The sequence below is a fragment of the Helobdella robusta genome (genome assembly GCF_000326865.2).
Source record: "Helobdella robusta unplaced genomic scaffold HELROscaffold_7, whole genome shotgun sequence".
Taxonomy (NCBI): Eukaryota; Metazoa; Annelida; class Clitellata; order Rhynchobdellida; family Glossiphoniidae; genus Helobdella; species Helobdella robusta.
In genome coordinates this window covers 5,184,173-5,212,003 of record NW_008705398.1, presented here as the reverse complement: position 1 = coordinate 5,212,003, position 27,831 = coordinate 5,184,173, and the positions used below count along the sequence as shown (strand labels likewise).

Here is a 27,831-nt window from a genome sequence, read left to right as displayed (position 1 = left end):
TATACATAGGTGTGTTGGAGAGATTTGGTTGGTTGCAGTCGGCGTAAAAAGGAAAGACCAGCTATGAAAATTTTCGAAACCATCGGAAATTAGGTGGAACATTTGCTAAAATTAGAAATTACTACGCAGTAAAGTTGAATATATAATTTAAATATAAAATATAATAATAATAATTTTTATAATTAGGAAATTACGAGGTTACCGGCGCCAAATTATCTATAAATAAAAGCGTCTGTGGAACCCTCGTCAGGAACTCTGCTTAGGGACTTCAGGAATCATAGTTTAATCAAATTAAATTCTCACATTTGCAACATAGAAGTGAGTTTTTTTATTATTTCATTTATTTTTCAAAATTCATTTCTGGTTTTTATTTTGTCTTATTAAAATGTTTATTATTAAATTTACTTTAAAAAAATTATTTTTAAATATAATGTTCCAGGTGCTATCGTGAAAATGGGCTCTATACTGGAGTTAGTGTAGATTATTTCATTTAAAACTGTTACCAGATAATCAGAGATAAATTAAACAAAGCAGTTTTAATTTCTTAATTCAAATTTAAAATAGTTAAATAATTTAAGAAATTTGAGATGATTAAATAGTTTTTAAAAGTTTGAAAAACTGCTACTCCAATGAACGCACGATTATCCAATCATTTTTGACCTTATTGTTATATTAATATTTTATTAATTTATATTAATCAACTTAATTACTTTATTCATTCATTTGGCCAATTTTTATTTACTACATTCATTCGTTCGTTTGTTCATTCATTCATGCATTCATTCACTCATTCAATCAATCAATCATTCATTCATTTATTCATATTCTCATTCTCACTTTCATCATATATTCTTTCTTTCTTTCTTTGTTTTTCTTTCTTAAGTTCAATCAATCATTCGTTCATTCACTCACTTATTCTTCCATCCATCCATCCATCCACCCATCCATCCATCCATCCATCCATCCGTCCGTCCGTCCATCCATCCATCCATCCATCCATCCATCCATCCATCCAATCGGTCAGTATCTTCAAGGAGAAGCCGGAAAGACCACCAAAACCTCCACGAGAAACTCGTGTGGTTAGTGATGATGATGATGAAGATGATTGTTATGATTGTGACGATCCTCATTGTAACATTCGTCATCGTCATCATCATCATCGTCTTCATCATCATCATCGTCTTCATCATCAAAATCGCAATCATCACCACCACCATCATCAACAAAATCACCAACATGATTACAATCATCATTCCCTTTGACTCGGCAGAGACAATCGTTTGATTCGAGATCCATCGCGGGAGATTGGATGAACATGTTGGATGAAGATCTGGCTGGAAATCCCCGTTACCATCACCCTGACGGTCATCACCACCATTGAAACCAGCACCATCATCATGATCATAATCATCAAGATGATGATAACAATGATGAGTTTGGTGATGACAGACATGACATTATCATCATTTATAATAGACATTTCAATGTTATGATATTTTTATAATCGAATATTAAATAAATGAATTTTATTCTGCAATAAATGTTTGTTAATCACAGTCAGAGTTGTGATGTTTTTTTTAAATGCACATGTGTTTGCCCGTTCATTCGTTCGATACGTTCGTGCGCTTAATTGTTTATTCAGTTCATGTTCGTTCGTTCGTTCATTCGTTAGTTCGTTTAATCGTTCGTCATCCGAGTAACATGCCAAAAGATGTCGATGATGACGATGAAGAAGGAACACACATACTACACACACAAACACATACATGCACACACACACACAACATGCATACAAACACACACAAACACTCACACATACATGCATACACACGCATATAGGAAAAAAGAAGATGACGTGAAGATTCTGGGGTTATGACGATATCAACATTGGGGTTTTTCTCTATCCCACGTCACGTGAGATTAGAGCAATTGTGAGTGAAAAAGAGAAACCCATCATCGTCATCGTCATTATTATTACTACTACTGTTATTATTATTAACTACTTATTATCACTACCATCTTTTATAATATAAAATATACAGACAAACAAACAAATAAACGGTTCCATGATTCTCATCAGTTTGGCTGCACTTGTCAGCTTGTGTTACAAAAATTGATTTTGGAAGAGATTAATTAATCATTCATTCATTCATTCATTCATTCATTCATTCATTCATTCATTCATTCATTCATTCATTCATTCATTCATTCACTCAACCATTCATTCATTCATTCATTCATTCATTCATTCATTCATTCACTCAACCATTCATTCATTCATTCATTCATTCATTCATTCATTCATTCATTCATTCATTCATTCATTCATTCATTCATTCATTCATTCATTCATTCATTCATTCATTCATTCATTCATTCATTCATTCATTCATTCATTCATTCATTCATTCATTCATTCATTCATTCATTCATTCATTCATTCATTCATTCATTCATTCATTCAACCATTCATTCATTCATTCATTCATTCATTCATTCATTCATTCATTCATTCATTCATTCATTCACTTAACCATTCATCCATCTCTCCATTTATCCCTCCCTCTATTCATCCATTCATCACTCCATCCATCTCTCCATCCATCCATCCATTCAATCAGTGAGCTAGAAAACCAACACCAAAACCAGGACCGAAATCAGGAATAAGACCAAATTACCCTCCACCAGAAAAACGTGGGGTTAGTTATGATGATGATGATGATAATGAGGATGATGGTGATGATGCTGATGACGATGATGATGATTATGATGTTGATTGTGATGACGAACTTCATTATTTTTATTATTAATAATATTATTGTTGTTAGTGTTCTTGTTGTTGTGGTTTTGTTATTGTGTTATAGTTATTTTTATCATTGTTAATTTATTATTATTATTGTCATCACTTTTCATCTTCATCTTCATCACAATTAATGCCATCATCATTTTCACCACAGAACTGACTGGAAATAACGGTCGTCATCACCATAGAAACCATCATCGTCATCATAATCATCATCGTCGAGATGATGATAACGATGATGAGTTTGATGGTGAGAAATATTATCATTATTCCATTGTGATGATATTGAATAACTTAACGTTTGTTATCAGTGATTTTTCCTACAATAAATGTTCATTAATCACTTGAAAAGTTCTCTTGTCTTTTTTATTATGGTCTGCCCGTTCGTTCGTTTAGTACGTTCATGGGTTTAATTGTTCACTCAGTTCATATTAAATATTCAATCGTTCGTTCTTTCGTTCGTTTGTTCGTTCTTTTATTTGTTCGTTTATTTGTTCTTTTAATTTTGTAATCTGCTTAATTTTTCTTTCAATCATTCAACCTACTCGCACTCTTATGCATTTATTCATCCATTTACTCTTTTCTGTTCTTTCGTTCCGTCAAACCATTCATTTCTTCATTCGTTCATTCTGTCATCCGCCAGTTGAGTCGCATTAAAATTAAAATGGAAAGGCAAACTCCTTCAAATGAGAAGCATGCAAATTCTGAAGATTACTACGCCGATCTACTTACTGGCGTGCAGACAGGCAGACAGGCAGACAGACAGACAGGTAGGCAACCAATGGGATCAGCGTTACATCGCTGCTTGTGCAAGAAGACGACGACGATGACGATGGAGATGATGATGACGACGATGGAGATGATGATAAGAGTGACAAAGAAAATAATGATTACAGTGATGATTTTGTGTTTAGGGTGTAAGCATTGATGCCTAGGCAAGATGATGAAGATGAAGATGACAATACTGATGACGATGACGAAGAAGGTGATGATGATGATTCTGTGGTTATAATGACATCAACATCGAGGTTTTTCTTGTTATGCTGAAGTTTTATTTATCTCGCCTTACGCGCCATTCGAGAACTTGTGCGCATTTGTGTGTGTGAGTGTGTGGTATGTGTGTGTGTGCGTGCATGCGTTTGTTGTTTGTTTTGTGTGTCTGTGTGTGCGTGTATGTGTGTATGGTAGATGGTTTTTATAGTGTATTTAAAATTGAATAACATAGTACTAATTGCACCTGTATCGCATAGTAACAATTAATTGTTCTAACCTAGCGAATAAATAAAAACATGCTAACTTTTATTGTGCTTTGTTCACTCGCTAGGAGTAAATTTTATCGTAGTTGGAGAATTTCAAGATTTGATGCATTTAATTTATAATATTTAAAATAAATTAAAAAATTATTTAAATAAACCATTTAATTAATTATATATTTAGCTTAATTATTATAGGTAAAATGATAATAATGATGACGATAATTTTAAAATCAGTTATGCGTGACAAGCAAGAATGCGTGACGCTGAATCTGAATGCAGTGACGTTTAACAAACTTTTATTTTTAGATTAATAATAGCAAGTAAATAAACATTTAAATAATAAAAATTATTTAATAAATCAATGAATGAATAAATAAATAAATAAATTTATTCATTAATTGTCGAAAATTAATATCGTTAACCGCTTAACTCGAAAGTATACATTTTCAAACTACACGCACAATAATTTATATTAAGTTATTCGAATTTATTTTATTTTATTTGAAATTATTAAAATTAAACATTAATTAAGCGCTAAAAATGATAAAAATATTATTATTATTGTTATCATTATTGTTAGTTTTATTAGTATCATTATTACAATTATTAGCATTATCATTTTATTATTTTTATTTTATTATCATGATGATTATTATTATTATCATTATTACTATTATTATATAATAGTAATAGTATTATTACTATTATTATATAATAGTAATAATGATAACATATTAATGATAGAAAATATAATATTATTGTGAGAATCAATAAAAAGCAAAAATTACAATGAAAATAATTACAAAAAAAATAATAATAATATAAATAGTAACGAAAAAATTATTATTATTACTATTAACAACAATAATAGTAATAATAATAATAATAATAAGCGTTTTATAAAAATAGAACAATGAAATTTTTATGAATTTATAACCCAACATTTTGGTTATTTCGTCATTGTTTATTCGTTTGCTCGCTCGCTTGTTTGTATGTTTGTTTGAATGTTCGTTTTTATGTTCTTTTGTTTGTTTGTTATATAAAATTAACATCGGGAAATACAAGTGTTACAAGTTATTGCATAAGTGGTTCGCATAAATAAAAATAATAATAATAACTGTTTTGAAATCAAAACCGTTGGAAAATCCAATACTACATCGTTATTATTACTATTATGATTATGCTGTGGTTATTATCATTATTATGAACAATCATGTTTGTATTATGCTATAAATGACATTGTGGGAAATAGAGGTTATTAATTACGTATTTCGTAATGCTTATTATGCTTATTATTATTATATTATTATTATTATTATTTACTATTATTATATTATTATTGTTAATAATAATAATAATAATTATTATTATTCAATATTCATTATGAATGTAACCAGGTCTATCAAAACCTTTGGAAATTCCAATTGTCAGACAGCTGGTTTGCTGTTTATTCATTGACATCATCACTTTTTGTCATATTACAAATGTCGTCATCGTCGTCGTCATCACATAATCATCGCCAACATCAATTTCATCGAAGTTGTATCGTCGTCATCATTATGGCATTGTCACAGTGTTCGTCAACATCATCATCATCGTCGTCGTCTTCATCACCGCAGTCTTCGTCATCGTCATTACTGTTGTTGTAATCAGTGTATTTATTAATCACGTAACAACGCCATCTTCCTTTCCTCCTCCATCTCCTCCATCTCCTCCTCATCATCCATCATCATCATCATCATGAGTAATCGTACGACCAGTAACTCATGTAACTCCATCCACCAATCATGTTAGTCGCTTTTGATGACGTCATTGTTGGTTTCTTGACCACGTGATCTCGTCTCCATGACGATACCTGTCCAGATGGTGGTGGTGGCGAATGTGAGGGCAATAATGATATCTTTGTTGATGGTGATTTTTGTGGTGATAATAAATCTGATGACATATATTCATATGAAAATGATGATGACGACGATGATGTAAAGACGATAATTAAAAATAACACTGAACAAACGATGAATGCAAAATATTTTTTAAAAAGCTAACTCTATGTTTGACGCGCTCTTTCACCGTTTTGCTCTTCCTTACAATCTTCTTGACAAAACTTTTTCTAAGCAATTTCATTCGAAATAATTGTTAAATATAAATATGTGCTACTACATGGTTGGGCGGTACATAATTAAGTGCTACATAATTAGATGACATATTTATTTATTAAAAAACGGCTTGGGCACGCCCTTGGCCAACAATTTAAAATAAAAGTCTCGACAAAGATTAAAAAAAAATAAAATAGTTACTTATTTAGCATTTAAGAAAATAAAAGTTAACAGCTGAGTGTCAAAGTGAAGTGGGATGAAAATTATCCGACTCCAACACTCTGGTTAACGAATCATTTCCAAAATCAAAATAAAAATAAAATTAAGAGCTACATAATGCATTGTTGCAAAATGAAGCCAACACCACACCTGTTAAGTCCATTCATTCCTCTGCGAAAGTCGAAATGGAGAAAAATTCTGGGGAGGTTTCGTTTTTTGCCGGCTGTGACGTCATAATCCTGAACACCACCACCTCCATGCTGGTCACCATCATCACCACCACATCTTTTATTATCAACATCATCGCCATCGTCATCATAATTACAATTTCTGGTACCAGCATCATTATCATCATCGTCGTCGTTATAGGCCATGTTGACGGTTTGGTTTCGTTGGTGGGTATCGACTGAATGGATTCTTTTGTACATTTTGATTATGTTGTTGTTGTTGCTGGTGGTTCTATGTTGTTGCTGCAGCTGGTTCTTTGTTGTGGCCGCTGGTGTTTCTATGTTGTTGTTGCTGCTGGTTCTTTTTTGTTGTTTTGTTGTTAAATGATGTTATTTATGTTGTTGTTGATGATGGTGTTTTTGATAATGGTGATGGCGTCTATTTATTTATTTATGTTGTTGTTGACGCCGTTGATATTGCTGTTGTTGTCGTTGATTTAAGAAATAATCTTCTTGTTATTTTTTGCATTAAACTTTCGTTGTTGCAACCATTCGAAAGGAGATCATAAAATCCTTGCATTGAAAAAAATTCAAAATCAGCTGGGAAAATCCAACAAATCAATTCATTTCGTAATAAATCTCACATCATCACACGCGCACAGATTTTTATTAAACAAGCGCACTAACATACATTGACTTTATATATGTAAACATATATATATATATATATATATATATATATATATATATATATATATATATAAATAATGTTCGATGTACAAAAATGTGTATAGTAAGTACATTATTCACGATAAACGGTCAAAGCATACTTACTTACTCACCCACTTAACTATTTTGTGAGAAAAACTTCCAAGAGTTTGAGAGCAGCAAGCAGTGCTTGTCAATCACAGAATGACGAATGAACGCTATCGTAATGCAGGAAGAAAGAGCCTGGCTTCAAAAACTAGTGTAAATGAAAATAACACACACATACATACATACATTACATACATATTTTCACTAACCTAATTTAACATACAAAGACAAAAAGACAAAAGAACGAAGGCTTTCAAAATCACACTCGAACAAACACACACTGACACGAGCACATGAACAAACACACACGCACTTACTGGCTAAAAAATAAATGCAGCTATCGATACGTGAACCAATTTCTAACAAGCTATCATCACCATCCTCGTCGACATCTTCATCTTCCTCTTCATACAACAAATATAAACACGTGTGCTTGTGTTCGCGCGCGCATTTTATATGCTCTTATATGTCATATATATAGATATAGATATATATATATACATACAATAATATTGCTGAACTTATACAATGCTTCTGGTGAATTGACCTCAGAAGCGCACTTTTGATTTCCTTCGCTGTTGGATCTTGAGCAGATGATTCTTCAGACGTTTCTTAAAGTCACTTTGACTGATGATGTTGACATTTTTCAGGTCATCTGAGGACGCATTTCAAATTTGAAATGGTTACCTCACACCAATCCGGAATCTGACCCGGATACTACTTCTTATAAGATTTCTATTGGTATTCCTATTCTTAAAAACTCATCTTTAGATCCTTTCTTTTTATAAAATTATAGACATGTTACTAATATTACTTTCATCTCTAAAATAATAGATAAATTATTTTATAATCAATTGTCATCTTATTTAAACTCTAACTCCTTGCTACCTGTATCTCAATCTGGTTTCGGACCTGCTCACAGTACTGAAACTTCTTTACTCAAAATACATAACGATATTCTTCTCTCTAGTGACAATAGTAATCTTACTCTTCTTCTTGCTCTTGACTTTTCCTCTGCTTTTGATACTGTTAATCATACTATTCTCTTGAGGCTGCTAGATCATTCTTTTAATATTACTGATTCTTGTCTATCTTGGTTTTCTTCTTATCTCTGCAATCGTTTTTCTTCTGTTGTTCTCAATTCTCAATAATTCTACTTCTACTAACTCCTCAGCTCTTCCTTTCGGGGTACCTCAGGATTCTATCCTTGGCCCTCTTCTATTTATACTCTGTACTTCTGAACTACCTCGTATTATTAATAACTTTTCTTTCACTAGTCAACTGTATGCTGATGATTCTTATATTTATACTTCTTTTCCTCCATCTAATCTCAATAGTGTTCTTTATAATCTATCTCTATGTCTTTCTTCAATTATTGCTTGGTCTGACTCTATGTGTCTTAAACTTAATCCTTCTAAATTTGAATTAATTTGTTTTAATAAATCTAAACACTCTATTACTATTCCTCCTGATTCTAAAACTCTTGATGTTTCTCACAAGTTTCGTAGTCTAAGCTTTATCTTTGACTCTAGTATGTCTCTTTCTTTTCAGATTAATAGTGTCGCTAGAAGTTTTTATTTTCATCTACGTAGAATAAAAATCTTTTGCTTTTTCTTGACAATCCTACTCTCCTCCTTCTTGTTACTTTTTTAGTCTTATCTAGGATTGATTATTGTAACTTGCTCTACTATGGTCTTCCTGATTCTACACTATATCTTTTAAGTAAAGCTTTTAACTCTGCTGCTAGTCTAGTTGCTCGTGCCCCTTTCTTTTCTCATAAATCTCCATATCTTGTTCTCTTGCACTGGCTACCTAAAATAATTTAACAGAATTATTACTGTGCGTAATTGTCACAAATGAATAAATAAGCACGCACAATATCACCATAGCAATACAGAAAACAAAATTGTTACTATACATAAACTAAATATAAACAAACATAGACATATTCCAGCGGAAAATAAAAATGTTTTCAATTCTTTTTTTAACATAGAAAGACAAATTCCATGTCTTCTCATTGATGCCGGTAGGCTGTTCCAGATGGTCGGACCACCAATATCTCTCGAAGCTCTGGAACTCTCTACCTACTTTTCTGACTACTTCTCCATCACTTGCGAAGTTCAGAGCGGATCTCAAGATCCATCTGTTTTCAAAATTCATTGAGGAGCGCTGTTGAACATCGCGGAAATAGCGCTTTATAAGCTAATTGATTGATTGATTGATTGATTGATTGAAGCAAATTGCAATCACCTTACACCGGAACCACCAACAAATTCATATTATCCGATCGTAGATGCGAACCTGAAGCAGGATCTTTTTTAGAAAATTAGTCTGAAACATTAGAATTAAAAATTATTTCTTAAGTACTTCTCAGATATATTAATTGAACCCAAACGCTCCGGTTTACGATCGTCTTCTTATTCTAGTTTCTTCTTAACTCGTGTTAAACACTCTTTTGCTAAATCTGCATTTGCTTTTTCTGGCCATTTTTTCTGGAACTTTCTACCTCCTTTTCTGACTACTTCTCCTTAACTTACGAAGTTCAGAGCGGATTTCAAGACCCATCTGTTTGCAAAATTTATTGAGGAGCGCTGTTGAACATCGTGGAAATAGCGCTTTATAAACTAATTGATTGATTGATATGGTAAGACAGCCGAAGTTTGGCCGGAGCCGACTTTTGGTACAGGGATAATCTCTATGTGTTTCCAATAATGTGCAGCAAATGTACATAGGCACATATTTAAGTATGTACGTACATATACGGCGAAGTGTACGGATGGATGTTACCAAGGATCCACGCAGTACCGCCCAACTATATGGCATGCATCACCTAACATACGTACGACGCACACGCATAGAGTCTATCGAATCCATTTACAAGCAGGATGATTTCTACCTGCCCAGATGTGCGTGCATGAACTAACAAGTTATCGATCAATTGAGGCACAGAGCGGTTAATACGAGAGGCAAACATAACAGAACGTGCAACTCCCTGGGTCATTAACATTCATTATAACAAAGTCTGTTGAACGACTCACATTTTTTATGAATGTTATTATTATGAACGATTGTTAACTTAATTTAAAAATTCAATGTGCAATTATTTTTAGAAAACGTCTTTGAATGTGGAAACGGCTAATAGAAACTGATTCTCAACATTAAATACATAATTTTGCTTTTTATATGAATAATGAATAAGATTATTCATTATCAGTATTGTTTTAGTATAAGTATGCATGTATTATACGGGTGTGTGTGGATGTGGTTCGTGTGTGATAGTATGTGTGTGTAACATACATCTTTATTTTATTATAAGTATATAAGTGAGTGTGTGTGTGTGTGTGTGTGTGTTTATTTCTGTTTTTGAAAAGTCATCACATATAATAATGTTATAATAACATTTTATTTCATTTAGATATAGGCATATGTTTTTCGCGCCCATCATTTCTTTATGTTTATGTTTATAGGATAGGAAAAACAAATGAGCAAACTGCTTTTAAAATATCTTTCAAATATATCAACATTCAAAACGAAAACTATCAGAATAACCAAGCATTCAAAAGTACGGTCCATTGAATAGTTATTTAAATAACAAGCCAACAACAAGCAATAACAAGCCTCTCTCACTCACTCACTCACTCACTCAGCCGTTCAATTTCTTCAATAATATTTCTGCTCCCTTGCTCTCAAGTTTCTTGAGCGTGGATTTGCAGTTGAGTAGGTACTCTTTTATTCTTTCTGTCACTCTGTCATTCTCCAAATCCAGCATACTGAAAATTACAACAACAATGAAAATAATAATAATAAAAACAACAACAACGATAATAATAATAATAACAAGAGTAATGACAAAAACAACAATGACAATGACACATGCAAAACAACAAGAAGAAGAACAACAACAGCAACAACCACAACGTGATTAGTGTAGGTGAATAAAAAACCTCAAGTAATAAAGTAAAAACGAAAAGTTGAAAAAATAAAAAAAGTTCATTATCATTCCAGCAGCGAATCTGGCGGAGCAGTAGCAGTAAAGTGTCCAGACAGACCAACGTTAAAGCCCTCGTGTTCGAACGCAAGGAAAACCCCATTCACCACTTGACAGAGTGTTTTGCATCAAAGGCACGAAGCAATGCGCACGAGGTTTGCTTCTGGTTGGTTGGTTGAATTCAAATGCACCTTCAGCCCTCACTGGGCGACCAACCAGTTAAAACTTTCCTCCTTTCTTCCCTCCATCACCACAGAGCCATCAGCATGGCCATCTCAATCGAAAGCAGTCAGCAGGGGAAACAAGGGCGTGACGTCATAAAGAAGCGACGACAGAAAATATTTCACACTCGTACGCCTTCAACAAAAGAAGCAACTGCAACACAAACAGCAACAACAATAACAACATCAACAACAACATCAACAACAACAATTACAACAACAACGATACGAAAAAATCTGCGGAGCAACAAACACCAACAAAACCGCATTGAAATCCTCATCAAAATCATCCCAATTATCATCATCATCATCACAACCATCACAATCATCATCATCATCCTCACAACCATCATCATCACAATAATCACAATGATGATGATGATAAGAACATACTTGATGATTACGAAACATCCGCGGTTTGACTGCAGCCAGGACTTCAAATGCTCTCCAGTCACTGAATCCAACAAGACCAGCGAGAATAACACTATTGGGGTCGTAGTGGTGACGATTGTAATGATGATGATGATGTTGATTGTAGTGATGATGATGATTGTGGTGATGATGATGATGATTGTAGTGATGATGATGATTGTAGTGATGATGATGATTGTAGTGATTGTGATTGTAGTAATGATGATGATGATTGTAGTGATGATGATGTTGCAAATGACAAGTAGGTACATAATAGTTCCAATGATTTAGACTGTGATGATTAAAAGGTTGAGTAAGTGTGGAGAGGAGAGCATGCAGATGGCAGCATGGGAAGATCTAAAAATGAAATGATGACGACGATGATGATTATGATGATGATGATGGCAACTAACCCTCCTCCCCCCTCTTCATTCTCTCCCTATCATTTTGAATCAACTTCTTCAAGGTCACGTGACCGCTTGAATCATCGATGAAGTGGAATCCTGCGAAACAACAACAACAATATTGGAAATAATAATAATAATAACAACAAGGACAACAATAACAAAACATTAACAATAATAATGATGCCAATAAGAGTATGAAAAAGAGAATAAAGAATAGATGAGATATAATTCATGCAGGTGGCTATTACTCAAGCCCCATACTCGTTTACTGTAATGTGTATGTGTGTGTGTGTGTGTACCTACACGTGTGTGTGTGTGTGTACCTACACGTAAGTGTGTGTGTGTGTGTACTTACACGTAAGTGTGTGTACCTACAAGTGCGTGTGTGCACGTGTAATACATAAAACATTTGGCGGTCGTCATAAAGCAAAAGTCTGACTGCATAAAATTGAGGAAAACTTCGAAAGCTACTCCGAACTGCTCGGAACTTCATGATGGAGAAATAAAAATAATGCCAACAACGGCAAAGAAGACTATGAACAAACGAACCAAAAAACAAACGAAAGAACGAACAAACGAAAGAACGAACAAACGAAAGAACAAACAAACGAAAGAACAAACGAACGAACAAACAGACAGACAAGAAAACAAACACACACAGAGACAAAAATAATAACAACAATAATAATAATAACAACACTCTAAAAATAACCTTTGTTGAAGGACGTCATTGTAAATGGTTCAGCAACCAGCTCACAAACTGCCTTCATAACTTTCGTGGGATCAGCTGATGACGATGATGATGATAGTAATGATGATGATGATGGTGGTGATGATGATAATGATAGCGATGATGATAATGATAATGTCAGAGATGGTAACGCGAAACGAACAACAACACAAACAAACATCACAAGCAAACAAGGAACACCGCAAACGAGAACATTAAAGACAAACAAGCAAACAAACAGACAAACAAACAAACAACGACATCCCAGCAGGCAGGGAAGACATCAACTAACTAGCAGCATTTATGACGACAGCAGCCACAAACAGCAGCATGGAGCTGTCAGCTGTCATACTCCTGACGTGACTGGACATCCAGTCCATCAAGGTCGGTGACAGGTACGACCACAACTCCATCTGTCTCGTCTTTCCATCCTTCTTGCTGTCATTGCATTATTATTTAATTATTTATTTATTATGAAATTATTTATTATTATTATATTTAATACAATACAATTTTATTTGACCCCAAAACAAATTTCTAGGTAGAGGATGGCTGTGGCGAGCCACCTAACACAGAAACACAAGTTTAAAAACCGAACACTGAACAATGTCAGAAACGAATGTAGATTAACATTACGTCCCTAATCAAATCCCCACACAAAACGTGCGAGTAGCTAGGTAAGACATTCATGTTATACGGTAATTAGACTTTTTTAACGATCATATTTATTTATTTATTTATTACACAACTGACCAGAGGACCACACATGTGCCTACCTAACCAACCAATGTCATAAATATGCATACAGCCACCGTAATGTACTTGATCAAAATACCATATGAAATGTACGAGTATCTTAGTAATAGGTCACTGTCTGTGTGTGTGTTTGTGTGAATGTATTGATACTGCGTTTGTGTGTGTGTGAATGTATTGGTACTGCGTTTGTGTGTGTGCGTGTGAATGTATTGATACTGCGTTTGTGTGCTTGTGTGTGCGTGTTTGTTTGTGTGTGCGCGTGTTTATTCAGTTCATTCACCACTGCCACCACACCACACAATTACCGACCTGTGTTCATTTCCATCTCCAGAGCTGAGTATCTTAATGACGTCGGGGTGGAAGAAAAGGGGGTTGCGGGGGCAGGTCAGGTGCAGGAGCACTTTGCGGCCGTACTGGTCGGGTACCAATTCATCCAGACCTTTCATCATTTCCTGGGTTCATGTGTTGATGTGAATGATGACGTTGATGTGAATGATGACGTCGATGTGAATTATGACGTTGATGTGAATTATGACGTTGATGTGAATTATGACGTTGATGTGAATGGTAATGAGAATGTCGTGGACAACAAGTATGAAAAAACTGATAAAAAACTGATAAAGATATAAAAAGAAGACGATAATGTAAAATGAGTGAGCAATGATAAAATAACATCAACAACAACACAAAGACGCCATAACGTGATAACATTAATAACATGAAGGCAACCAGAGAATGACATCAAGAGCAGACTAACATCGAGAATGGCCTTCTGAACAATCTTGGTGTCATCAACGGAGTCGAACATGGCCAACATTACAAAATGGCCGAACTCCTCCTTACATGTTTTGACCACAAACGTCTTGAAAGTCTTTATCATCACTTTGCGGTCCTGATGATGATGATGTGGTGATGACGATGATCGCGTGATGATGACGGTGATGTGATGATGACGATGATGATGGTTCATACCGTGACGAGGACGTAAGCTAATATGATGATGAGAATGGTGATGAAGTAGCTTTTGTGATGATGTTTTTTGGGGTGCCTGAAGATGATGTGATTAAATGACAATGCAGCAGCTTGAATGATGTGGTTTGATAATGAATATTACACCATTCAATGATATTTTAGTAGAGAACAGTTTTACGAAGATGTTACTTCATGTCAATAGATAATAGCTATTTGCTGATAAACCTAAACAACCAACCAGCCAACCAACCGACCAACCAACCAACCAACCGACCAACCTTTGCATTACCAAACCAGAAACACTTCATAGCCACTCTTGAGCCAAGTTTTGTGTGAACAAAGTGGATGATATGATCTCTCAATGTTTCTATCATTTCCTTCATATTTCAATCAATCAATCAATCAATCAATCAATCAATCAATCAATCAATCAATCAATCAATCAATCAATCAATCAAGTAATAAAATAGTCAAATAAATTCAGTCAATCACATAATTAGTCAATCAATCAATTAATTAGTCAATCAATCAGTCAAATAATCAATGAAATAAATGACCAATTCACTATTCAACAAAACGAACGAATAAACAATGGAATGAATGAACTAATGAATCTATCAAGCAATCAACTTAGGAATCATAAAGATAGCGATAAACACAGCATAGACAAATTAGACAGCTCCATCATAACGGCATCTCCAATAATGTTCAGTCCCTTGCACTAACGGATCTCTGCGGCTGGTCGCATATTTCAAAGAAATCGTGGAACAACTTGTGGACGAATGTCATCTGGAGGACGTTCCTGTAGAAAAAATTATTATTCAACAAAACATCAACGATCATAATAAGCTAAATAACGTTACATATTTAACAATAAATACTGAATAATTTTCAAATACAAATAAAAATATAATAAAATAAAATGACAAAAATTCTAAGCTGAATAACAACATGTAACAAATAACAACAAGGAATGATTGATACCCTACACAGTATCATGCCTATCAAATAAATGTCCAGTCACTTACTTCTCAATGAGGGAATCCAACATTTTCTTGAGGAATTCGACGACTGACGCCTTCTTTTCGGGATGCTCCCTTACAAAATCAATCACACTCATGCTCATGTTCGCTGTCTGAAAAGTTTTTTGAATAAATTATTATAATTAGTAGAAAATTATGAACAACTTTTATGGAAAGGAAATAGTTGTTTTTTATTATCTATTTGAGGTATATGTTAATTATGGCAGCTAACTTTCTCTAAAAAATACGAAGGCCCATAAAACTCCATCTCCATCTGACTTCGCTGAGCTGCGTTTGAATAGTCATTATATGCACATTCGACCACTTCACTGGCCTCCTGAATAAATTATGCTAATCATTAAATCAACTGTTAAGTCTATAGAGTATTTGTTTAATTAACCAATAACCAATATTACATCAAATTAGGTTTTTAATAATTCAATAATTATAAATAAATTTATTAACTAATTAGCCACTGAAAAAACTGTTAATCATTAATTAATTCACTAATTATAAATTAATTGATTTACTAATTAGCTATTGAAAAACTATTAATTAACCATTAATTAATTCACTAATTAATAATTAATTAATTATAATTAATTGGATGAGGATGTAACCCTGTGTTTGATTAGTTTGGAGATGTGTTTCCTTATTACCGCATGGATATCCAATCGGTGCTCTTTTGATCTGATCGCATTGGATGTCAACGCAAAAATTTCATAAAAACGTTTATTCATAATGATCAACATAAAAGTTTATAAAAAAACCAAAGAAACAAATAAATAAATGGAGACATAGATATATAAACACAGAATCGAATAGAAACAAGTGCTACCTACCCATATTTAAGAAACTTCTTGATAATGAATTTGGCGAATTTAGATTTGATCATCAACAAAATTTTATCTGAAATATTGTATTAGTGATAAATAATTCTAATCGTTTCAAATTAAATTTAATTAGTAAATAAAATTATTTTAATATTTTAATATAAAAAACCTTTAATCTCGAGGAACACTGAGTTTCGTTGCTTTGCATCGCCATATTTGATGAGAGTCTGTACAACACGAGATGTGTCGTGGGCTAAAACAAGATGGTCACACTTGCCAGATACTAATTTGAACAGTTTAAGAAATATTTTTGCTCTTTCTTTGGGGTCTAAGTCAGCTCTGAAGGACATATAATTGTTATAAATCGTAATTGGGAAAAAGAAGGAATGAAAAATAAACTCAATACACACTGTCTTATCTGCTCCCACAAAACTTTTGACTCGTGGGCCACGTCATAAAATTCATTTTCTCTCATTTTCCTAATCTTCTTTCTATCGCCGAAATCAGATGTGTCTAACTTCACCTTATGTTTACCTAATAAGAAGAAAGGATTAAAACATCATATTAATTTATTATTTGAGATACCCAAGATATTAACACTTTTATATTATAAATAAATTGTTTAAAAAAAATGTTCAATCAATAAATAACTCTTTGAACATTCAGCAAATCTAATAATCGAATTAACCTCCATCTGCTTCTTCTGTTTTGGCAATTTTACTGGGTCTAGGACCATTTCCCGTAGAGGACTGATATAAATTATAAATCAAATATTAAAAATAAATTTTAATTATTTTTTTAAGTGGTAGAAATTAATTTAGTCTACTCTTTCGTGATGACATAAATCGGCTATGACCATTCATATTATAATTAATAATATAATCCACTGAGGGTTTATAAAATATTAAATATTCATTTTATAATAAACAAACTGATTAACTTAATTAACTGATAAATTTTAACTTCAATCAAACAACCAACCAACCAATCAATCAATGTGGATTAATCAACCAATTAATTAATCAATCAACCTTAGTTCGTTTGTTTGAAGAGTTTTTCAGGTTCAGATTTTTCTCAGTTTTTGTTTTTTGAGTTTTGTCATTGTTTGCTAATTTTTTCAACTTTTTAACCTTTTTAAGATCTGTTTTTTTAATGTCGTCACCATCATCATTATCATTCTCCATATCTACGTCGTCTACCCCATCGCTATCGTATTCATCATCACGATGACCATCATTCGCCCCAACAGACTCATCATCCTCATCTTGGAGATCCACCTCCTAATTAAAAAATTTATAAAGTTATAAAAATTAAAGGTAAATAATTAAAGGATGAAAAATTTTAAAACCATCTTTTCAGGAAGCTTTTTCGATTTCATTTCTGTGACCTTCTTTTTATTAATTTTCTTCATTTTCATTGAAATTTCAATATCTACTTTGATTATCGCTCAACAATGTGTTTTTTTGAAACAAAGAATTGAAAACTTATTCAATTGATTTCCAAAGATGGTAAAAATTTGTAACGTTAAGTAATGCAAATTTTGGCAAACCTACTATATATATTTATTTATTCTACATATATGCATATATTTATAATACACACACGCATACATATATATATATATATATCTGCAACCAATTTTCATTATTTTCCTTTAAGCTGTTTTAACCACACTTTCAAGCACTTGCAAAAACTCATCTCATCTAATTATGTTTCAGATGGCTTCATGAGTTCTCAAATCAGGTTAATTCACATAAGCTGAGACAAAATTATAAGAGAAGATTATAAGACATATTTTGTATGTATGCACTAACCATATACTTAGAGTACACAAACACATTTAATGAGTGATCGAAAAATTATTCCAAGTGGTAAAATTTAGATTAATAAACTAGTTTTTTCGTGATCACAATGTTAAGTAAAAATGAACTATATATTGAAAAAAGTACAGCAAAGTTCATTATTTAATAACTGAACATAACAGACGCAAGTTTCATTCCACATCTTCCACTCGACTTACATTTAATCAATCAATCAATCAATCAATCAATCAATCAATCAATCAATCAATCAATCAATCAATCAATCAATCAATTTGTATTTTGAATTAGCCACAGTCAATCCCATTATCCTGCTCTCATAAGTTAATTATTATAACGGTACATAATAACACGTCCCTAGCTCACGTGAAAAAACTCATGTTGCATTTACAATTTTTTTTAAAAACCTAAATATAAAATAAAATATAAATAGAATATAAAAATATTTACAAATATTTACAAAAATACAACTTTACATAGTGAAATCAGGCGTTATCGATAATATCTAGATATACAACAATTAACACTTAGGACATTAATTCAGGCCATTGCCTCCTGCCAACTTTTCTTCAACTTGTGACAATCTCTTATGTAATGAAATTATAACTGATTTCATCTGAAAATAATTGAAAAAGTAGTAAGTATATCATGGCTGTGTGATAACAACATTGGCAACTTGAATTACAATAATTAAATATCTATAAATGGTATGAAATAAATTAAAATTACCTGATCAATTTCACAAAAATATTCTGTCATGTTAGGTGAACACGTGGTACCAAGTTGCAACCTAGGATATTTATTTAATTAATTAGTTAGTTAATTAATTAAATAATTAAATTGTGAATCTACAAAGACAAACAAAATAACTCACAAATTAACAATATGACAACCAAATTAATTCATAAATTGAAGAAATGTAACACTTTTAATAATCAAACACCTACATATTAATTCGATCAACAATAAAGCAGAAAGAATTTCTGAACTCATCGAGCTGTTCGGGGGTTGATTTGAAGGTCTGGCCAAGTTCCTGGGAGCACTTTGAGCAGGTGACTACATGGTATGAGCTGCATGACGAACATTAGGGTGCCAATGCGTTGCATGGGAAAAAATAAAATGCTATTTTCCGTGGTCTTATGTCCTAAAAGTTTTCCTATTCATATCAATTACAAACAGGAAAAATTTCGTTCAGATTGCTCCAAAATTAGAGGTTTTCCAAACACAGCAAAAGTTGCAACTCGTAATAGGTTATCATATGCAGTATTTGCAGTTACCAATTTTATGCCTCAACACATACCAATTTATGCATACTTGTATTATTATATATGAAAACTGACAAATATATTGTTACAGTCCTAGTTTGTCTTAAATATTTCTATTTTAAAGGCAGTAGTGTTAGAACATGCTAAAGTATTTGTTCATTTGTGTTGTACATCGTTGTTGACTGACCACAAAAATAGACAATATTTAAATTTAACGTCTAAGCTACAGCTGTTTATTGATTGAAATTTATAATTTATAAGTCATGAGAGCTATTTATTGTTGACTTAAACAAATTACAAGGTCTATTTTTGATTGAAGAGGACACTGCAATTCCGTCAACAAGCGACATCAAAAAACCGTGTTAAATTTGGCTCATTGGCGGGGTGGCAGAACACATCACAGGTTCCAAATTACCATCAAATCAGCAGGTTTTATCTCGTTTCTTTTAGTATCAAAATAATGAAAGAAAAAGTATTCAACAAAGCGCTACATTTGCTGCTAGTAAAGTAACTGTGTTGTGGGAGAAGGCGAGAATTCCCACACGTCAGCAACATCACATTGTTAACAAAATAAAGAGAGAACATAAACTATGGCAGAACCTTAGAAAAGCAGTTAAACGATGTAGTGAAAGTCAGGAGCACAATGAACAGTCATTTACATCGGCACTTGATAAGTTATTTGATGTTGAACTTGACCAAGATATCAAAAGATAAAGATTTTTTGATAGCACAAAGGGAGAAGGGAAGCACTGGTGCTTAGGTGGTATTGACTTGGTGCTACATGATGTGAAAAAACGACAGCATAATAGAAATGAAAAAGCAAATAAAAGATATAAAAGTGAAAATATGCGTGTGGCCTCCGAAGCTGCAGCTGCCTCTAATCAAAGCCAAAGGAATGACTCGTCTACCACCAGTAGTGACAATAGTGAAGACGATCCATAGTTTGCCCACCCCTGATGTAGATGAACATATAAAAAACTACAATTCCGTAATAACAAAACATGAGAATCAAAAACATTTCCTCCTGCAGGTTGTTGATTGTCATCGTCACCAGTTTCCTCTGTCTGTCAAAGAAGTCAGTTATTGTTGAAGAACTAATTAACATTGCAATAGAAGCTACATTATGAGCGAAGTAGTTCTCGACCCTCGTATGTTATACTTGGGGTTAATTATGCAACCAGTAAATATTGTCTGATAATTCTGAAATTTTTTCTTTGTTAGCTCAGTATATAGAGGAATAAATCCAGCCCGTGAGACTTATTATCACATAAACTTCAATTTTCAATGGCACCCTGATGTACATTACACACATGAACAATTTTAACACATCATTATAGCATATATTTCACACTTAGAATAGATTATTTAATTATTTAGAAAAAAATAAAAAAGCACTAACCATCCTAAAAAATGCTTGTCAGCTGAGACAAGCAACCTCTGATCGACGTTAACGGAACCACAAAAATGATCTGATAAATTTATTGAAAAATAGATTAAAACAACAAATTGTAAGACAAGCAGTCAATCATTCAACACATTCAACATTGTTTTTTCTAATAAAATAATTCTTCACCATGAATTTAAACATTATCTTTTTCATCTTAATTACTAATCTACTCCATAAATATGGACCACGCATTTTTAATAACACTTATGCTAATTAATAATTAAATTCTTATTCATTGTTTGTAATGTAAAATTCAACAACTTAAAATTGAAAATTGAACTTAAAAGCTCAACAGCTCAATCAACAATTCCATCTGCAATTTTGTTTTATGAATTCATTTTTATATGATTTAATTAATTTAATTTGATCTGTAAATATAAAGCTTCAATTAAACAAAATAAATAAAAAACTTAGATTAGTGATAAATTCAACTATTTAGCAGTGACAGTTAATATCTCAGGACATTTTCATCAACCATTTTCTATGATCTTCAGTGTAGATTAAACATTAAAAAAATACAAAAAATATGCAATCAACAACTTCATAAACTTTTTTTAATTAATTCATCCTCGTTTATTCATTCATAAAATTAATAATATATATTTCATTTCATCATCATCAATAAAGTAAAACAAAAATAACAACACTACATACATAAATAACCAAATAAATAAAATAAAGCATAAAAAACCATACTTTGCAAAATTAGGAACGTCTCGTCATTCCGCAACAAACTGAACGAATCCCCAATTATTTTATCGCAATTTTTGCAGAAGTAGACAAATATTGGTCTCTTCTCCGCGAAAACATCTTTGTTACCAACATCCTCCAGCATGATCCTATTTTCCTGCCTCTCTACAGTCTACAATTATTTGTTTTTTTGTTTCTTGAGTTTTCAAAATGCCGCGAAACACGACTTTTTGCCGAAATTCACTTTTCAGAAAGAGAGATGCCTAATTAATTTAAAAGAGCTCATGAAACATGGATGAAAGTGAGGTTTAATGATGTATTCAATTTACATAGGACGATGACGTGACAATTTAGTTTATATATGAATAATGTATGTGATTTTTTTTAAGGATTGTGAGCGATTCTAAAAAGAATGGAATTAATCAAATAATTGGTTAAGGTAGATATGGAACTTTCCGGATTCAAACATCGTTGCAAAAAATGGCGCGGAAATTGGAAGCAGACAAGATGATAATTATCACCACTACGTCACCACTGGAGAATAAGCTCAGACGGTGTGAGTGTGACATGAGTCATCGTCATTGCGCGATACCCCGGTTCAAATAGTTCTACTGTCTTAAAAACTCGAAGATCATCATATCATAAACTTCGTGGATATGAATGATGATGCTATCTAGAGCTTTGTTACATCATAACTCACTAATATATAATATAAAGGGAATAGCAAGCTTGGCGCAAAAAATAACGTCTATTTATTTATTTTATTTTTCTATTTCAATAAGCACATTTCAGTTGTTATTTTGATGTTTCAATCTCAAGCCTATCTTTAATTTGTCGATAGCTAAAGTGGTTAACGAGTGTCTGCCATTTAAAGAAGTTAAATTAACACGTTCCAACACTAAAAAATTTGAATCGAGATCTCGATATCGTATCGTTATTATCGGCAGTATCTGGTATCGTCTCATTCATATACTTATAACTCATTACAGACTAAATTGCGATATCGTATTAACGTCGTATTATTTTAAAATTATAACAAGACGCAAATGCTTATTAAATATCAATTGATTAAAACAATGAGACAGAACAAAAATTTTCCTAAGGTAATAACAAATTAAAAGAAATCTACCATGTGTCAATCAATAAGATACAATATTAGAATTTATGATTCAAGTGACAGTAACTACCTAAAAATATTGAAAATGGAATAAAATAAATTTTAATAAACTCATAAATAAGAAAGCATCATTTTTTAGCTTTACAAAGGGATTGAACTGCCATGTAATCTTTAAAACGTTTACATGCAAACTGCAAATCTTCCAGCGGAATCAACTGCTTCCTCTTTATTGTTTCCATCAATTGTTCCCTTGCACAACCAGCAAAACAATTCGCCAGAAAAACAGGCAATCCTCTGAACTTGTCTGAGTCGACAACAAATAAAGGCACTCGCACAATTCCAAATGTCTTTCAAAATAAATATTTCAAAGTGATATAATATTTAATAATTATTTAAACACTCCCTTTAAAACTATTTTATAAATAAATTTAATTGCATAATTTTAATTAGTGAGTAAGACCAATCAGTACAAACCTCAGTTCCCCAATGTGAAGCGTTGACAGAATCTTTTTCAATTTCATAAAATGATTCATTGCTTACTTCATGTGCATAAAAGTGTGTAACAAACTTTAACTTATGATTGACAGCTGTCATGATGTGATCTTCCTGCTTAAACTTGCACTTTTCAAGGTCTAGATTTAATTCTTCTTGGTATTCTCTATTCAAACAATCGACCACACTCTCAGTAACTTCTGAATCCAGCAGACCACCTCCAAACCCAAGATTACCTTCAGATCTCATCTGCATCTAAGATGAAAAGTAGAAAATTAGAAGGAAGTTAGTTTTATGATTTCATTAAAAATTGTTAAATATATTATTATTATATTCAGTTAAGTGACGTTAATATAATAAATCAACCTTATCTTACAATTAAATTACTAACTCATCAATCATTTAAATTAGAATATAAAATCCCTAAAAAATAACATTTATTAATTATTACTTATTAGACAAAACTATAATTTTACCTATAAAATTGAAAAACTGTTTATTATATAATTACGAGCTACAATAACACTGACAAAGACAGTTTTGTTGTCACTACATCTTATTAAAAAACAATGTGGAACACAGCTAATAGAGTAGAAGTAGCAGCAACACAAAGTACAAAGCAAAGCAAAGGAACAGCAATCTAAAAGTAAAAGATATAATAAAACCAACCAAAACCAACCATGATATTAGCATGTCGTTTGAACTTGCCCCAGAGGACATCATCTGATCTGGAGAATATCATGCCGTGGGCAGCCTGCATATACTTCTCGTAGCACTCCAATCCCTTCTCGTACGTTATTTCATCATAATCACTGGTGCACTGATCCGGAACGCCGTACGACCAGATATCAACCGTTTCGCCGTTTGCTATTTTTTTTATTTCCATTTTTAAGAGAGATATTAAAATTAAATCTCAAAGGATTGAATTAATTTTAGGATAAATATGATTGATGCGCCCTCCTGACAATGCTAACTGACATCTAACGACAGGACAACAAGCGGTTGGTTACGTAACAAAATTCACTTTTAAATTTAAATAGGACATCCAAGAAGTTAAAGAATTTTTGAACTGGTTTGTGTACGTGTACATTATATTACATATAGGAATTGAAATAAAACATTTGCGAGGAATGTTAACCTTATGTAAACTGGCGTCATCGCGTTGTATTCATTGGTCCATGCCATATAATTAGAACAAGTCCTGCTTATCATCTGAGCCTAAACTGTTGTGATTTCTCACTAACAATTATAATGGATGTGGGACATCAAAGTTTATAATGAGATACGTTTGATGGGCCAGTGTAAAATATCATTAGGCAAATTATTTTAATGAAATTATAATGCATTGATTGTAAAAGTTGTATTCAAAAAGTCATGAAGTTTTTGTAAAAAACTTTAGTTTTTTTCTTTTATTTCTTCTATTATTATTATTTATTTTATTCTATTTATTTTTTTATGTTTAAACATTTTTCTTTCTCCGCTTTTTTATTTATTTTTTCACTTAATTGTTTAATTTTGTACTACTGCCTTGCATGCTGTAACAGTTTCTGCGTCTATCAGATCCTGAATTTTAAAGAATAATAATAAAAAAAATACTTTGAAAAATAGATAGATTTGGTGGAACCGCACAAACTTTGACATTCACAAATTTTGACATTTAGAACCATGAATTTTATTTTTAGAACACTCACACAAACCATAGAATCATGTAGGATTTGTTCTAAAGTTCAATATTAATAATACAACACTCGAGTGTTAAGTGTCTAATTTATTACCAACATTTCATGATAACAGCACCTGCAGCTTAACTACGTCAATGAAACAATGCATTTACTAAATTTACTATTTAGTAGTTCATTCCTTTATTATCTTATTCATGCACTTTTTCTTCAAACACTCATTCATGCATTCATTCACTTTATTGGATCATATAACGAGGTAACCCAGAACATTTCGTGCACTATATATATATATATATAATGTAGGTACAGAATAAATAAATGCCAGTTGGATGCTTGAGTGGGTATATAATAAAAGTGAAGTGGCAAACGTATGAAATCAACGGTGGTGGCAACTTAATTCTTGTAGTCTTCATTACGTTGTTGTTGATTTAGTTTTCGTGTAGTAATTAATTGTTATTTTTATTAATTTCGCGTGTTTGTGTGTGTGCGCTGTCCGTATCCTGTATTGTATATCAGTATATTATATAATCAAGGAACCAATTATCAATAATTACGACGTAGAGAGTCAAGACTGAAGTTTTCGTTCGTAAGTTAATGTTTTAGTTGATTTTAAAAGACTAGACTCGTCATAATCAATTCATATTTTTGGCTTATAAATTGCAATTTTCCGTGTAAATAGATAGATTTATTTTTCTAGGTCAGGTTAAATCGATAACAGCATGGCTGACAGTAAAACATCATGGCCCGAACTCGTTGGAAAGGTTTTGAAAATTAATTTCAAATAAAAATTAATCTCAAATAAAATTAATCTATTTTGAATATACTTTTTATAACTTTTTTTTATTACAAAATATTTCAACTTTTTTTTATTTAATTTGTGCATTCAGTTTGATATAAAGTTAGTTAAATGTTCACAGTGCGGTGAGGAAGCGAAAGCAATTGTGTTGAGAGAAAGGCCTGATCTTAGCGAGGTTATTAAACAAATTTGAAAATTATCAGATAAAAATGTATTTTTTTTATTGTCTCCTAAGTTACATGTTGTAAGTTTTTTTTTATCAATTCATCCGTTCATTCGTCAGTTCTATCAATCGCCCTTCATTCTTTCAACAACGCAACCCTTCTTCATTGTTCGATGTTTCATCATTCATTTAGCTATTTCTCTGTTCATTCATTCATTCATTCATTCATTTCTAATTTTTATTGAACTCGCAAGGTGGAAGTCATCAGAGATAATTCTCCGGTAACGATGGATTACAGGGAGGACAGGGTGAGAATATTCACCGATGAACATGGGAAAGTTAGCTGTCCTCCATCGTGTGGATGAAGTGGAGGAGGAAGTGGAAGATGATGATGAGGTGGAAGATGATGATGAGGTAGATGATGATGGTGAGGATGACAAAAATGTTAATGATTGACAGAATTATAAAAATTACGACGATAATAATGATTCAAATGATCCAGCCAAACTTACCAAAATTAAATTAATTTATTTAAATATATTTCAATGTAGCTGTCTCTTTCTATTCCACTGAAATGTAAAGAACATTAGTATTGCATGATCAAGCTTTTACTTTTTTTGTATGCAGCTCTTAGAAACCATAGTCGCTATTGAAACTAATAATGGCTCACATTTTTGAGGTTTGCCTTTTATCGAAAAATTAATTTAAAAAAATTTTAAGTTTTTTTCTCAGAGTTTCACCTGGGTACTATTAGCAAAAAACATAACGGGATACAAAGGCACACCTGCACGCAAGCGCAAGTTTCTGCGTCTGTCAGATCCTGATTTTTAAAGAATAATAATAAAAAAAATGTTATTCGAATTAGAAGCTGATGGAAAAATTTTGAAAAGAAAATTTTTTTAGAGGAAATATAAATAGAAGTCATGTATTTTTAACGTTTAAAAACCAAAACTAGTTGAATCATTTGTTCCAGTGACTTAACTTAAGCAACATTTCATAGGGAATCACATGAAAAGATTATTGACCATATATTATTCCACAAAGATAAGTGGATAATTCTACCTCGAGTTTTACATATACAACTTTTTATGACACATAAAATGTATTTATTGACTTTAGCTCGTGATGTCGAAACACCTCTACCAAAAGCCGCATTAGCTCAGGATTTTGAAATTAAAGTGAGACGGGTTCAAGTGTAGAGGGATTGATTGTATGCTCACCCACTTCGAACAATTGTGATTTGCTATAGGAACCTAATTAATAAATAAATAGTAAGAAAAATGGTTTGTTTATTTATTATTTAATGTTTTATTGTTGTTAAAATTCTTTAGTAAAATGTTGTTGATATTTTCATTCGAGTGAAAATGTGTCCTCTGGAAATTGCTTTTCGGGCAACTGACCGACCACAGGCTCATCCTACCCCTCGCCACTGGTTCAATAATTTTAATTTGTTTGATGATGTTATTTTATATTTTCGTAAGTTCGTGCACGACGAATCTATCGTTCAAACATACGTGAGATATTTGTTGAGAGTCACAAAAATAAAATCAATTTATTTTTTCTGCAATTTTCTGAAAATATTTGTAAATAATAAATTAGAAACACATTTTTATGTACTTCACTCACAAAACCTGGTGGATTCGATAAAATATCGTATAAAAA

General features: G+C 32.2%; 5 protein-coding genes across 5 annotated transcripts; 2 read left to right on the top strand and 3 right to left on the bottom strand.

Annotated features, from left to right (window-relative positions):
- Positions 1-430: 430 nt before the first annotated feature.
- HELRODRAFT_165190 (hypothetical protein) lies at positions 431-4,370 on the top strand (the record flags this gene model as incomplete). Its single annotated transcript, XM_009031048.1, has 5 exons — positions 431-439; positions 1,271-1,364; positions 2,650-2,699; positions 3,447-3,573; positions 4,294-4,370. 5 exons carry the CDS (start codon positions 431-433, stop codon positions 4,368-4,370), a joined length of 357 nt encoding a protein of 118 aa, XP_009029296.1.
- A 1,427-nt stretch (positions 4,371-5,797) lies between these two features.
- HELRODRAFT_165189 (hypothetical protein) lies at positions 5,798-6,748 on the bottom strand (the record flags this gene model as incomplete). The annotated part of the gene is made up of 3 exons (XM_009031047.1): positions 5,798-5,914; positions 6,106-6,169; positions 6,525-6,748. The coding sequence occupies 3 exons, from the start codon at positions 6,746-6,748 to the stop codon at positions 5,798-5,800; spliced, it is 405 nt and encodes a 134-aa protein (XP_009029295.1).
- A 4,100-nt stretch (positions 6,749-10,848) lies between these two features.
- HELRODRAFT_108234 (hypothetical protein) lies at positions 10,849-18,127 on the bottom strand. The gene is made up of 19 exons (XM_009031046.1): positions 18,046-18,127; positions 17,729-17,977; positions 17,386-17,446; positions 17,108-17,231; positions 16,867-17,036; positions 16,707-16,773; positions 16,485-16,554; positions 16,097-16,201; positions 15,871-15,977; positions 15,569-15,644; positions 15,121-15,219; positions 14,628-14,762; positions 14,180-14,322; positions 13,407-13,552; positions 13,097-13,171; positions 12,391-12,480; positions 11,960-12,050; positions 10,980-11,127; positions 10,849-10,956 (listed from the first exon to the last, which is right to left on the bottom strand). Exons 1-18 carry the CDS (start codon positions 18,112-18,114, stop codon positions 11,001-11,003), a joined length of 2,004 nt encoding a protein of 667 aa, XP_009029294.1. The 5' UTR covers positions 18,115-18,127; the 3' UTR covers positions 10,849-10,956; positions 10,980-11,000.
- Positions 18,128-23,164: 5,037 nt separating this feature from the next.
- Positions 23,165-23,783, bottom strand: HELRODRAFT_69527 (hypothetical protein; the record flags this gene model as incomplete). Its single annotated transcript, XM_009030592.1, has 2 exons — positions 23,165-23,383; positions 23,511-23,783. 2 exons carry the CDS (start codon positions 23,781-23,783, stop codon positions 23,165-23,167), a joined length of 492 nt encoding a protein of 163 aa, XP_009028840.1.
- Positions 23,784-25,929: 2,146 nt separating this feature from the next.
- HELRODRAFT_69476 (hypothetical protein) lies at positions 25,930-26,534 on the top strand (the record flags this gene model as incomplete). Its single annotated transcript, XM_009030584.1, has 3 exons — positions 25,930-25,971; positions 26,128-26,181; positions 26,424-26,534. 3 exons carry the CDS (start codon positions 25,930-25,932, stop codon positions 26,532-26,534), a joined length of 207 nt encoding a protein of 68 aa, XP_009028832.1.
- Positions 26,535-27,831: the final 1,297 nt, after the last annotated feature.

Coding starts and splice junctions, on each gene's coding strand:
- HELRODRAFT_108234 (XM_009031046.1), bottom strand. CDS start 18,114: ATGAAAATGAAGAAAATTAATAAAAAGAAGGTCACAGAAATGAAATCG. Junction 16,555..16,706: donor AAGAAGTTTCTTAAATATGG/GTAGGTAGCACT, acceptor CAATGCGATCAG/ATCAAAAGAGCACCGATTGG. Junction 14,323..14,627: donor TTCAGAAGGCCATTCTCGAT/GTTAGTCTGCTC, acceptor ACATGAACCCAG/GAAATGATGAAAGGTCTGGA.